The sequence below is a fragment of the Podarcis cretensis genome (genome assembly GCF_951804945.1).
Source record: "Podarcis cretensis genome assembly, chromosome: 18".
In the NCBI taxonomy this organism is placed as follows: Eukaryota; Metazoa; Chordata; class Lepidosauria; order Squamata; family Lacertidae; genus Podarcis; species Podarcis cretensis.
The window spans coordinates 11,953,520-11,967,208 of NC_137188.1; the positions used below are offsets into that span (position 1 = coordinate 11,953,520).

The window sequence follows — 13,689 nt, forward strand, 5'->3', positions numbered from 1 at the left end:
AATCTGGGCGCAGAATCTGGCTGCCAGCCAGGTATAAGTAAATAATAATAATAATAATAATAATAATAATAATAATAATAATTAATTTGTTTTTATGAATCTGCTGCACAGACAGGCAGCTATCCCTCTACAACTGGAGAAAACCCAACACCGATTAAGCCTCCCTCTCCATTTTTCTCTCGCCAGCAGAGGCTGCTCTCTGTTCATGTTTACATCTCTTCCCCTGCGCAGGTGACCGAAAATTCATTTCTCCTCTAAGCTGGGACTTAGCAGGGAAGAACATCTTCGCCATGGCTGTGGAAGGAGCCGTTTTCTTTGCCTTCACTCTCCTGGTGCAGTACAAATTCTTCTTCTCTTTCCGGTGAGGGGGCTGTGTGTCTCAGTGGTTAGAGCCAACGGCCTCGCATGCAGAAAGGCAGGCTTCGAGGTCAGCATGGCCTTTGGTGCACTAAACCATCTCCGGGTTAAAGGAAGCTTTGCATGCTCCCGTTACGGCAATCCTTTTTTGACATCAATGAGGACTAGAATCTTAACTTTATTTTTAGGTTTGGGGGGCAGCCACTGTTTGAAAATGCACCCTGTTTGAACCAGCTCTTTGTGCAGAATCATGGGGACTAGAATCCAGATTTTTTTAGAGAATGGCCGCCACTCGGTGGCAGAGCCATCACACGGGAAAGTCTCGAGTCCATTCCTGGCCATCTCCATCCTGAAGATTGCTGGTTTCCGCAGAGTGCGGAGCCCTTAATCTCAGGGTTCCCGGTTCGAGCCCTTCGTCGGGCAATAATTTCCCGCGTTGGAAGCAGGGTGCATTTGATTTAAATCAAATTGATTTAAACCGCGCCCAGCCTCCGCCTCTTTCCTGGCGCCCTGGCGCCCCACGCCACTTGCCTCCATGGGCAAGACGCCCCTGCCCATCAGGCGACACTTTTTGGAGAAGGGTAAAAGGAGGACTGGGACGCGGGTGGCGCTGTGGGTTAAACCACAGAGCCTAGGACTTGCCGATCAGAAGGTCGGCGGTTTGAATCCCCACAATGACGGGGTGAGCTCCCGTTGCTCGGTCCCTGCTCCTGCCAACCTAGCAGTTCGAAAGCACATCAAAGTGCAAGTAGATAAATAGGTACCGCTCTGGTGGGAAGGTAAACGGCGTTTCCGTGCGCTGCTCTGGTTCGCCAGAAGCGGCTTAGTCCTGCTGGCCACATGACCCGGAAGCTGGACGCCGGCTCCCTCGGCCAGTAAAGCGAGATGAGCGCCGCAACCCCAGAGTCGGCCATGACTGGACCTAATGGTCAGGGGTCCCTTTCCCTTTACCCTTATTCCGAATTGGATTCCTTGCAAGAAAAGGGAAAAGTTGACAGCTATGGCACACACACCTTTTTATGCATGCCCCAACCGCAGTCAGACTCTAGTTGATAAGACTTGAATTAAATCATATATATGTTTACAGATAGACTCGTCCTTGCTGGTATAAATCATTTACAACCAGGTGAAGGTTTCATTTTTGGAATGATACGTTTTCAGAGCAGTTTTTACAGTTATATCAAAAATTTCTGATTTGGTGGTACTACTAGAAATACGTGGGATGTGGGTGGCGCTGTTAGTTAAACCACAGAGCCTAGGACTTGCCGATCAGGTCAGTGGTTCGAATCCCCGCAATGACGGGGTGAGCTCCCGTTGCTCGGTCCCTGCTCCTGCCAACCTAGCAGTTCGAAAGCACGTCAAAGTGCAAGTAGATAAATAGGTACCACTCTGGCGGGAAGGTAAACGGCGTTTCCGTGCGCTGCTCTGGTTCACCAGAAGAGGCTTAGTTCTGCTGGCCACATGACCCGGAAGCTGTACGCCGGCTCCCTCGGCCAGTAAAGCGAGATGAGCGCCGCAACCCCAGAGTCGGCCACGACTGGACCTAATGGTCAGGGGTCCCTTTACCTTTTAAAAGGATCACTGGTGGGGTCGGCCGGCCACAGCAGAGCCGATGGAGGGGTCTTTACATTACCTTCCCCTTCCAGGCCCTCCCCGGTCAAGGAGTCCTCACTGGGAGAAGAGGACGAGGATGTTGCCAAGGAACGGAAGAGGGTCACCAGTGGGGTACCGGCCGCAGACATCCTCGTACTGCAGCAGCTGACGAAGGTGTGGGGGGCAGGGGGGCGAGCAGGGAGGGGCAAATGCACAGCACGTTTTGACAGGTGATCGATTTAAGGCGTTCATGTCCCACTAGGGAAGGGTCCTGCCAATTCCTCCTCTTCTCATTTCCCCCCAGCTTTAAATTGGGCTCCCTTCATTTTGCAGCCATTTGCAATTGATTGCTAGTACCATCGTCCCTAGGGACCCGGGTGGCGCTGTGGGTTAAAACACAGAGCCTAGGACTTGCCGATCAGAAGGTTGGCAGTTCGAATCCCCGCAATGACGGGGTGAGCTTCCGCTGCTCGGTCCCTGCTCCTGCCAACCTAGCAGTTCGAAAGCACATCAAAGTGCAAGTAGATAAATAGGCACTGCTCCAGCGGGAAGGTAAACGGTGTTTCCGTGCGCTGCTCTGGTTCACCAGAAGTGGCTTAGTCCTGCTGGCCACATGACCTGGAAGCTGTACGCCGGTTCCCTCGGCCAATAAAGCGAGATGAGCGCCGCAACCCCAGAGTCGGCCACGAGTGGACCTAATGGTCAGGGGATCCCTTTACCTTTACCTATATAATTATTTGCATTCATTATTATTATTATTATTTAAAGCATTCGTGTATTGCTAGGGAAAGGAAGTGTCTTCCAATTCCCCTTCTTCTCCTTTTCTTGATTTTTTCCAACTTCCCCGCATTTTTGCAGCAATTTGCAATCGATTGCTAGTATTATTATTATTTGCAATTTGTTATTGTTATTATTATTATTTTAGGCATTTGTGTGTTACTTATTTATGGAATTGATTTCGTGCCCTTCATCCGAGGAGCACAATATTAAACACAAAAAGGCAGTTTAAAAGGCCATGGATTGTTTAATTAGCCCAAGGCGTGGGAGGAAAGGAATGTTTAAATTTAAAAGAGAATTATATTAAAATGTAGGCACTGGATGTGGGGGGCCAAAGCTCTTTCCTTAAGTTACAGTCATTCCTTGAAGGCCTGTCGGAGTATAAAGCAGTATTCCGTCGCTGGCAGGAGAACAACAAGGAGGCAGCTTCTCTGGAGAGGGGAACCCTAAAGTTTGGGAGCCACCACCAAGAAGGCCCTGTCTGGATGGTGGGACATGAAGATGCCCCTTTGCCATGCGCAGGAAGTGTGTCAATCTGGCAGCACTCCCTAGTGGGTGGGGAGAGGAATTCACATGTGACCGCCAGCCTGCAAATCTTTCCCCAGATCTACCGGAGGACCAAGAAGCCAGCGGTGGATCGCCTGTGCGTGGGTATCGCTCCGGGGGAAGTAAGTGACCTTGAAGGGGAAGGAATCGGGCGTTCTTGAGGAGAGGCATATTTAGGGGAACGGAATTTAATTCTAAACTGTATTCCGGAAACGTGGGAGATATCAAGGGGTCAAAATATGGATGTGCCGTGCTATATTAGAATCAAAAAAAACTTGTTTTGATGAATTGGGAGAGCTGCAAAAAGATTCTGTTGAGCACATGGATTGATGATATAGACGGATTAGCTACAGATGAACAAACTGCATGTCGACGCAGAACAAGAATAGATAAATATGAAGAAATCCGGGGACGGAATTTGTCCGGGGACAGATATGCAAATCCGGGGACTGTCTCCTGGAATTGGGGACGTCTGGTAACCCTAACATACCTCGCTGCGAACCTGTAGTCTCTTGACTTTTTGCCAAATTGGAAAGGGGGTTACTTTCTGCACCGGGTACAGGAAGGGATGTGAGAGGACAATTGATTATTTGAAACTGTATTTAAGCTGATCAAATGTTTTGTCAGCTGCTGCTGAGGCCTTGTGAGAAGGACTGATGGCTTGTAATGTTCGACCGCTAAAAAAACTAAAACTAAGCAAAGACATTGGGGCGGCCTTTTAGTTCTGCGCCCCCAGTGGCTGTGCACACTCTGTGTTGGCGCAAAAGTCCAACCCAAACTTTTCCCGCAGTGTTTCGGTCTCTTGGGAGTCAACGGCGCCGGGAAAACGTCGACTTTCAAAATGCTAACAGGAGACTCCGAGGTGACGTCCGGAAGGGCCTTTCTGAAAGGCTACAGGTCAGTGGCGATTGGGAAAAAACCGCATAAGTCTAAATCAAGTAAGTGTTGGAAATCTAAAGAGAAAGAAGATTCTGTTTATCATACCTGGTGGGCTTGTAGTAAGGTTAAAGCTTCACTGGGAAATGATATATAATGCAAGGAAAAGGATGTTTAAAATAACATTTGTAAACAAACAAACAAACCCAGAAGCTTTTCTTTTGGGGAATTATAGGGACAGAACTGGGAGCCAATGCAGATCTCTCAGGACCAGTGTTATATGGTCCCGGCGGCCAGTCCCAGTCACCAGTCTAGCTGCCGCGTTCTGGATTAATTGCAGTTTCTGGGTCACCTTCAAAGGGAGCCCCACGTAGAGCACATTGCAGTAGTCCAAGTGGGAGATAACTAGAGCATGCACCGCTCTGGCGAGACAGTCTGCAGGCAGGGAGGGTCTCATCCTGCGTACCAGGTGGAGCTGCCCTGGACACAGAACTGACCTGCACCTCCATGGACAGCTGTGAGTCCAAAATGACCCCCAGGCTGTGCACCTGGTCCTTTGGGGGCACAGTGACCCCATTCAGGACCAGGGAGTCCTCCACACCTGCCCGCCTCCTGTCCCCCCAAAACAGTCCTTCTGTCTTGTCGGGATTCAACCTCAATCTGTTAGCCGCCATCCATAATCCAACCGCCTCCAGACACTCACACAGGACCTTCACTGGTTCTGATTTAAGAGAGAGGTAGAGCTGTGTTTCATCCGCATACTGGTGAACACCAAGCCCAGCGGCTTCATATAGATATTAAAAAGCATAGGGGAGAGGACGGAGCCCTGAGGCACCCCACAAGTGAGAGCCCAGGGGTCTGAACACTCATCCCCCAACACCACAAATTTAAGAAAGGGCGGTGGAGAGACCTGGGTTAACCTGCCATGATCTTTGCTTCTTGTTTCAAAGCCGTCTCTCTCTTTTTTTTTTTAATATTAATTTTTATTGATTTTTCAAACAAGTAATAAAAACTCAACCAAACAGACAACAGAAAAACAAAAATCAGATAAGGTACATAGCAATTAAACCCATGTAACTTTAAAGCCGTCTCTCTCTCCAATTCCCACTTTCCTAACCCTCACCCCACCTACAGCGTAATCACTGACCTGCAAGCCGTCCACCAAAACATGGGCTATTGCCCCCAATTTGACGCCATCAACGACCTGCTAACTGGACGCGAACATCTCGTCTTCTACTCTCGCCTGCGCGGGGTCCCAGAAACCGAAATTCCCGGGGTGAGAGTTGCAAAAAAAGGGCCGGCTCTCTGGCGCCCTGGCCGAAAAAACACTCTGCGCATGCTCAGACGGTGCCTTGGTTGTTTATTACAGTCGTACCTTAGATCTCGAACGCCTTGGCTCCCAAACAAATTGGCTCCCGAACGATCCAAACCCAGAAGAGTCTGTTTGATAATGTGTGGTTTGCTATGCCTAATAAAGGATAACTGTATTTACCAAGGGACGCGGGTGGCGCTGTGGGTTAAACCACAGAGCCTAGGACTTGCCGATTAGAAGGTCAGCGGTTTGAATCCCCGCAATGACGGGGTGAGCTCCCGTTGCTCGGTCCCTGTTCCTGCCCACCTAGCAGTTCGAGAGCACGTCAAAGTGCAAGTAGATAAATAGGTACCGCTCTGGTGGGAAGGTAAACGGCATTTCCGTGCGCTGCTCTGGTTCGCCAGAAGCAGCTTAGTCCTGCTGGCCACATGACCCGGAAGCTGTACGCCGGCTCCCTCGGCCAATAAAGCGAGATGAGCGCCGCGACCCCAGAGTCAGCCACAACTGGATCTAATGGCCAGGGGTCCCTTTACCTTTTATATTTACCAAGCCCAGAAGTGAGCATTCCAGTTTCTGAACGGTTTTTGGAAGCCGAACGTCCGACGGGGCTCCCGGTTGGCTGCAGGACCTACCAATCAGAAGCCACACTTTCGTTTCCAAACATTTGGGAAGTCGAATGGACTTCCGGAACGGATTCTGTTTGACTTCCAAGATACGCCTGTATTATAACAGTGGTACCTCGGGTTAAGTACTTAATTCCTTCCGGAGGTCTGTTCTTAACCTGAAACTGTTCTTAACCTGAAGCACCACTTTAGCTAATGGGGCCTCCTGCTGCCGCCGGAGCACGATTTCTGTTCTCATCCTGAAGCAAAGCTCTTAACCTGAAGCACAATTTCTGGGTTAGCGGAGTCTGTAACCTGAAGCATATGTAACCTGAAGCATATGTAAGCCCGAGGTACCACTGTATTATGATGGGGGCAAATCTAGGCTCCGCTGGCTCTGCCTGTCGTTCGCTCTGGCGCCCCCTGCTGCTGGGCTCCCCACCTCTTGCCCAACCGGTATCTCTCTCTCCCTGCCAGGTGGTCAAATGGGGACTGTCGACGCTTGGTCTGATGTCCTACGCGGACAGGCTCGCCGGACGCTACAGCGGAGGCAACAAACGGAAGCTCTCCACGGCCATCGCGCTCATCGGAGCACCGCCGGTCATTTTCCTGGTCAGTGATGAGGAGCGGCGCCGCCTTTTGTGTCGCTGGCCGTTTTTCGAGCCGGAAGGGGGGGGGTGTTAGCGGGGTGGGCAAGAACTTGGCGGGGCCTGAAATTTCGTTTGTTTGCGGGTTCCAGGACGAGCCGACGACAGGGATGGACCCGAGGGCCAAGCGCTTCCTTTGGAACTGCATTCTTGGCGTGATAAGGGACGGCCGGTCGGTGGTCCTCACGTCCCACAGGTAAAATAATAATAATAATAATAATAATAATAATAATAATAATAATAATAATTTATTGTTCTCGCCTTTCCGTTATTTTTGCTAATGAATTATTATTATTATTTTTATTATTATTATTAGCCTGGCAGATCTGCAAAAGGTCGCTTGCCTCCCTCCCAGCAACTGGGGTGAATATCCAGGGAGAAATTCCACAGGTGCAGATTCCCCTACACCTTCTTAAACAATCGGGGTGAGGCCGAAAGGAGCTAACTGCCTTTTCTTCTCGTTCTTTCTCACCCCTGCTAGCATGGAGGAGTGCGAGGCTCTGTGCACCAGAATGGCGATCATGGTGAACGGCCGTTTCCGATGTCTGGGGAGCGTGCAGCACCTGAAGAACAAGTAAGCCTCTGGCGGCGATGGCGAAGGGTGTGTTGTATTGATAATGTGCCGTTTGGGGGTGGGATGTCAGTCCTAAAGGCCACACCCCTCGCACAGACCACACCCCCTTTTCTCCAGACCACGCCCCTTGCATAATCCACACCCTTCCTCTCCATTCCACACCCCTCACATAAGCCACACCTCCTCTCTGCAGGCCACACCCCTCACATAGGCCACACCCCTCTTTAGGCCACACCCCACACATAAACCACACCCCTGCTCTCCATTCCACACCCCTCCCATAAACCACATCTCCTCTCTGCAGGCCACCCCCCTGGCATAAGCCACACCCCTCTCTCTAGGCCACACCCCCTCTCTCTAGGCCACACCCTGCTTGTCAGACGTAGAGAATTGGGCAGTAGAGGGGAAATGGCAGAGATGTAGAGGCTTGTGGGATTTGATCAGAAATTATTGTCAATGAATCAAACCCAGTCAGCACAATGCATTCATCGTGGACACAATGGCTTGATGCATATTTTATAATTCCTCATAGTAATCCCATTTGATCTTATGGAGGACTCCTTGGTCCTGAATAGGGTAACTGTGCCCCCAAAGAACCAGGTGCGCAGCCTGGGAGTCATTCTGGACTCACAGCTGTCCATGGAGGCACAGGTCAATTCTGTGTCCAGGCCAGCTCCACCTGGTACGCAGGATGAGACCCTCCCCGCCCGCGGACTGTCTGGCCAGAGTGGTGTATGCTCTGGTTATCTCCCGCTTGGACTACTGCAATGCGCTGTCCGTGGTGCTACCTTTGAAGGTGACCCGGAAACGACAACTAAACCAGAATGTGGCAGCCAGACTGGTGATTGGGAGCGGCCGCCGGGACCATATAACACCAGTCCTGAACTACATTGGCTCCCAGGACGTTTCCGAGCACAATTAAAAGTGTTGGTGCTGACCTTCAAAGCCCTAAACGGCCTCGGTCCAGTATCCCTGAAGGAGCATCTCCACCCCCATCTTCCAGCCCGGACACTGAGGTCCAGCGCCGAGGGCCTTCTGGCGGTTCCCTTCCTGCGAGAAGCCAAGTTACAGGGAACCAGGCAGAGGGCCTTCTTGGTGGTGGCACCCGCCCTGTGGAACTCCCTCCCGCCAGATGTCAAAGAGAAAAACAACTACCAAACTTTTAGAAGACATCTGAAGGCAGCCCTGTTTAGGGAAGCTTTATAATGTTTAATAAGTTACCATGTTTTCGTGTTTTGTTGGAAGCCGCCCAGAGTGGCTGGGGAAACCCAGCCAGATGGGTGGGGTATAAATAATAAATTATTATTATTGTTAGTAGTAGTAGTACAGTTCCGCCCCGGTTTCTCTTCCTAGGTTCGGAGACGGTTACACCATCGTCCTCCGGGTCTCCAGCGCCGACTTGGGCCCTGTGGAGAAATTCATCCGGGATTCTTTTCCCGGAATCATCTTGAAGGAGAAGCATCATTGTACCCTCCAGTACCAGCTGCCTTCTCACAGTTGCTCCCTGGCCAACATCTTCGGCATCTTCTCTGCTCACCGGACCACCTACCACATCGAAGATTACTCCGTCTCTCAAACGACCCTCGACCAGGTGAGGCCGGCGGCGTGAGTGGGGACCCCCTAAAGGTAAAGGTAAAGGGACCCCTGACCATTATATCCAGTCGTGGCCGACTCTGGGGTTGCAGCGCTCATCTCGCTTTACTGGCCGAGGGAGCCGGCGTACAGCTTCCGGGTCATGTGGCCAGCAGGACTAAGCCACTTCTGGCGAACCAGAGCAGCGCACGGAAACGCCGTTTACCTTCCCGCCAGAGCGGTACCTATTGATCTACTTGCACCTTGATGTGCTTTCAAACTGCTAGGTGGGCAGGAGCAACGGGAGCTCACCCCGTCGCGGGGATTCGAACCACCGACCTTCTGATCGGCAAGTCCTAGTTAAGCAATGGCAAATGAGAATAATAATAAAACATATAAAGGTAAAGGGACCCCTGGCCATTAGGTCCGGTCATGACCGACTCTGGGGTTGCGGCGCTCATCTCGCTTTACTGGCCGAGGGAGCCGGTGTACAGCTTCCGGGTCATGTGGCCAGCGGGACTAAGACGCTTCTGGCGAACCAGAGCAGCACACGGAAACGCCGTTTACCTTCCCTCCGGAGCGGTACCTATTTATCTACTTGCACTTTGAGGTGCTTTCGAAGTGCTAGGTTGGCAGGAGATGGGACTGAGCAACGGGAGCTCACCCCGTCATTGCAGGGATTCGAACCGCCGACCTTCTGATTGGCAAGTCCTAGGCTCTGTGGTTTAACCCACAGCGCCACCCGCGTCCCTTGGTGACCCCCTCCCCTCCCCCAAAAACCCTTTCCAAATAAACCTTGTGCCTGCCTTGTTTCCCTTCTCACTTCTGAGAATCCACCCAGTTTCGTTCCGATTTCTGCAGTCATAAGGACTATTAACTTAACTTTAGATGTTGGGCCCTTGAAGGTAACTTGGAAACTTCGGCCGGTCCTAAACGGAGTGGCTTTGAAAAGAATAACACTATTAAAAAATGTAATAGAGGATGGATGGTGGCTAACAAATAGAGGTTGAATCCTGACAAGACAGAAGGACTGTTTTTGGGGGACAGGGGGAGGGCAGGTGTGGGGGACTCCCTGGTCCTGAATGGGGTCACTGTGCCCCCGAAGGACCAGGTATGCAGCCTGGGAGTCATTCTGGACTCACAGCTGTCCATGGAGGCGCAGGTCCAGGGCAGCTCCTTCTGGTAAGCAGGATGAGACCCTCCCTGCCCACAGGCTGTCTGGCCAGAGTGGTGCATGCTCTGGTTATCTCCCGCGTGGACTACTATCATACGCTCTATGTGGGGCTACCTTTGAAGGTGACCCGGAAACTGCAACTCATCCAGAATGCGGCAGCTAGACTGGGGACTGGGAGCAGCTGCCAAGACCACATAACACCGGTCCTGAGAGACCTACATTGGCTCCCAGGATGTTTCTGAGTCGGTGCTGACCTTGAAATCCCTAACTGGCCCAGTACACCTGAAGGAGTGTCTCCACCTCCGTCGTTCAGCCTGGACACTGAGGTCCATCTCCTGAGGGCCTTCTGGCGGTTCCCTCATTGCGAGAAGTGAGGTTACAAGGAACCAGGCAGAGGGCCTTCTCGGTGGTGGCGCCCGCCCTGTGGAACGCCCTCCCTTCAGATGTGAAGGAAATAAGTATCTATCTTACCTTTAAAAGACATCTGAAGGCAGTCCTGTTTAGGGAAGTTTTTAATATTTAATGCTGTTTTGTTTTTAACACTTGAAGCCGCCCAGAGTGGCTGGGGAAGCTCAGCCAGATGGGCGGGGTATAAATAATGAATTATTATTATTATTATTTCCTCTTTTGCCTTTCTCTCACCCCCCCCCCCCGTTCCCTTTCTCCGCAAGGTGTTCGTTCACTTCGCCAAAGACCAAAGCGACGACGATTGCTGCCCCGCGGACCACCCCACGGCCCTCAGCCGCTGGAGAAGAATCCTTGGTTTCCTGGAGGACAAGAACGTAGAAGAAACCCGGGTCTGAGAGACACCATCTGGAATCGAACCTTGTTTTGAGGGTGGGCGTTGTGGGGTCTCCACGCCCCTTGACCCCACACGAGCGAAACCCCCATTTCCCTACATTTCAGAGGCGCTGCCTTCTCAAAGGAGCGAATATAAGGACGGGGTCTCTCGGGGGCTTAACAGCCAGCGCCCCCCATCCTTCGATCCCTCCGGTAAGGGGGTCTGGAAAGCAGAGAAGAGGGTTCTCTGTAGGTCTGGAGCCGTGGGGGACGGGAAATGAATACGGAGATCCGAAACTACCTCGTTTGCCCTTCCCAAACCAATACACGAACTTGAAATGGGGGTGTTTTTCCGGGATTCGCCTTCTGCCGAATTTTCCCCATGTGCAAAAATTGTGTATTTGCGTACACACATGCGTGAAGTATGTATTAGGTGGGAATCACATGCGGAAAATTGAGCACGGCTGTGTAAACGACGCGTTGCGTCCCTTTAGGTCTCGTTTACAAGACGGGACCGGTTTGTCCGCTCCTCGTTTCCTCTCGCCCCCCCAACAAGGCGAGAGGGGGGCGGATTTATTTATGCAACTTTAAAAAGCTTTGTGCAAGCTGGTTTTAAATTGCTGGGCTAGGCAGGAGCGGCGTTAGAGAAGCCAACAATTTAAAAGGTTTTTTTTGGGGGGGGGGTTCCAGCTAGATAAAGGGGCGGGAGGTGTTTAGAGAACACGGGCGTATGGCTGCTGTGCATCGATAAAATAACTTATTCTCGCTTTTGCTGCTAGCCCATCCTGCGCAGAGTCTGCGCCCCCCACTTTGCTTTGCAGTTGTTGATATTTCCTTCTGCACCAGTTGAATGCGTCAAATGCACTGGGATCTGGGGCGTCTTTGCAATTGCTCTGCGATTCCCCCCCACTGCCGACTGGGGGCGCTAATGTCATAGGGGGCCTGTTCTCTGGGGTGAGGCCTACAGCTTGCATTTGGGGTCCCCCTTCTCTCGGCGACCTCTGATTTCTTTCTGGGGTGCCCCCTTTTAAAGGACGGAGTTTCGCTCCTGAGCTACGTAGCCGAACTCGTTTCGTGTAGGAAAATTTTAAATCGGAGAGCCTGAGACTTCGCTGCCCCCAAATCTCCAAACCCCCAGGGCATTCGACATGAGGACCCCCAGAAATTGCAGGGACCACTGGTCAGGAAGCATGTGGGTTTGGAGACGATCACAATCTCAAAAGCCACAACTTCCCTCATTTTGATGCAGAAGGAAGCTCCGCATAGCACTCACTGGCCGGTGCCCGGGACGCCACCCACCTCCTTCATTTTTCACACTTTTTAAAAAAGTCCTTTCTTTTTCTTCTTTTTCTAAAAAAGTTAGAGGCTCACACGACCTGTGAATGTGCACTCTGCACTTTGAAGGCGGGGGATGTTAAGAGGGGGAGAGTTTTCGAGGCGGCTGGCGTGGAAAGCAGGGAAGGAACTGGAGGCTGGTGGTTGTGGGGCAACGGCCCCCTAGATATCGTTGGGACTGCCGCCCCCCAGCATCCAATACGGCCGATAGTCAGGGGCGATGGGGAGACAGAGTCCAGCAATATTTGAAGGGACGCAGGTTTTCTTCGAAACAGCATTCCTGTAGGAGATGGAATCGTGGAATTGTAAAGTTGCCATGCTAAAGCATCTGGGAAAATTCCTCTTTTTAGAATTGGCATTGACTCGAAGTCTAGGGAAGCCTGTATCCCTCCAGCTGTAGCTGCCTCTATTTATTTTATTTTATTGATTACATAAAATGTAGCACAGCCTATGCAAAAAAATAAAATAAATGCCTCAATTTGCAAGAGGCAGCAGGGAACGCTTCGTCTCCCATCAGGGACGGCAGTGTCTGTGTCCCTGGACTCCAGCTTCCTGTCAGTCCCAGTATTCGGTACAGCCACGGGTGATGGGTTAGGTAGTCCAGCAACCACGGGTGATGGGTTATGTAGTCCAGCAACCGCGGATGAAGGTAAACGGCATTTCCGTGTGCTGTTCTGGTTCGCCAGAAGCGGCTTAGTCCTGCTGGCCACATGACCCGGAAGCTGTACGCCGGCTCCCTCAGCCAGTAAAGCGAGACGAGCGCCGCAACCCCAGAGTTGGCCACGACTGGACCTATGGGTCAGGGGTCCCTTTACCTTTATGCATAGTTTTGGGGAATGAGTTGTTTGGACGTTCAGAGAATGCGTTGGCCGCTGCAATTTTCCAGAAAAATAAAATGCCTTTGGGATTCAAAGTACACGGCAGTGCCCACTTCTTATAATCTGGGGATTCGGTGCCACGGTGTGAGACAGGGAGGGGGGGGTCTCTATTTGCAGCTGGCAGCGGCTAGCTCACGTGGCGGGATTCGAACTCGGCCCCTGGCTTACCCCCAAACTACTTTTTCTGTTCTTTCTGCGGACGCGGGCTGCTCATCCCCATCGCATCTTCTGCCTTCAGCTCCTTATGCTTATATGCTGGACACAATCAAATATATATATATATTTACTGAATAAAAATGCTATGTTCTGTTAAGAATGCCTCTTGCCACCTCTGTGCGTCTGTCCGTAGAATCATAGAGTCGGAGGGGCAGAGCGTCGGGATGGTCTCATTAGCACTCCTGCTGGTTGGTGGAGGAATGAATGAATGAATCTTTATTTGCGTCGGCCACAGCAATAAAACAATACAATATACAGTCATACTTCGGGCTACAGACGCTTAAGGTTGCTTTTTTGGGGTTACGGATGCGCCGAAAAAATATCTTTATCATTACCCGGAAGCTTTCTATACGCTGCTTAATAGCAAAATAATTTTAAGATCTGTTTACGGAGATGGACGGATCAGACCCTCGCGAGCCCCCGCAGACAATTGCGTTGCCACTAGCCATC

The 13,689-nt window shown here is 51.3% G+C and overlaps 1 protein-coding gene across 1 annotated transcript in view; it reads left to right on the forward strand.

The window, feature by feature from the left end:
- The window catches only part of ABCA7 (ATP binding cassette subfamily A member 7), an 81,091-nt gene extending 69,981 nt beyond the window's left edge, over positions 1-11,110 (forward strand). Inside the window, exons 40-49 of the mRNA XM_079961076.1 lie at positions 232-361; positions 2,004-2,124; positions 3,333-3,395; positions 4,064-4,170; positions 5,284-5,425; positions 6,541-6,675; positions 6,803-6,906; positions 7,192-7,284; positions 8,638-8,875; positions 10,702-11,110. Coding sequence (XP_079817202.1) covers positions 232-361; positions 2,004-2,124; positions 3,333-3,395; positions 4,064-4,170; positions 5,284-5,425; positions 6,541-6,675; positions 6,803-6,906; positions 7,192-7,284; positions 8,638-8,875; positions 10,702-10,833 — 1,265 coding nt within the window. The 3' untranslated portion in view covers positions 10,834-11,110. The remainder of the gene's footprint in view (positions 1-231; positions 362-2,003; positions 2,125-3,332; positions 3,396-4,063; positions 4,171-5,283; positions 5,426-6,540; positions 6,676-6,802; positions 6,907-7,191; positions 7,285-8,637; positions 8,876-10,701) is intronic.
- The last annotated feature ends 2,579 nt before the right edge of the window (positions 11,111-13,689 follow it).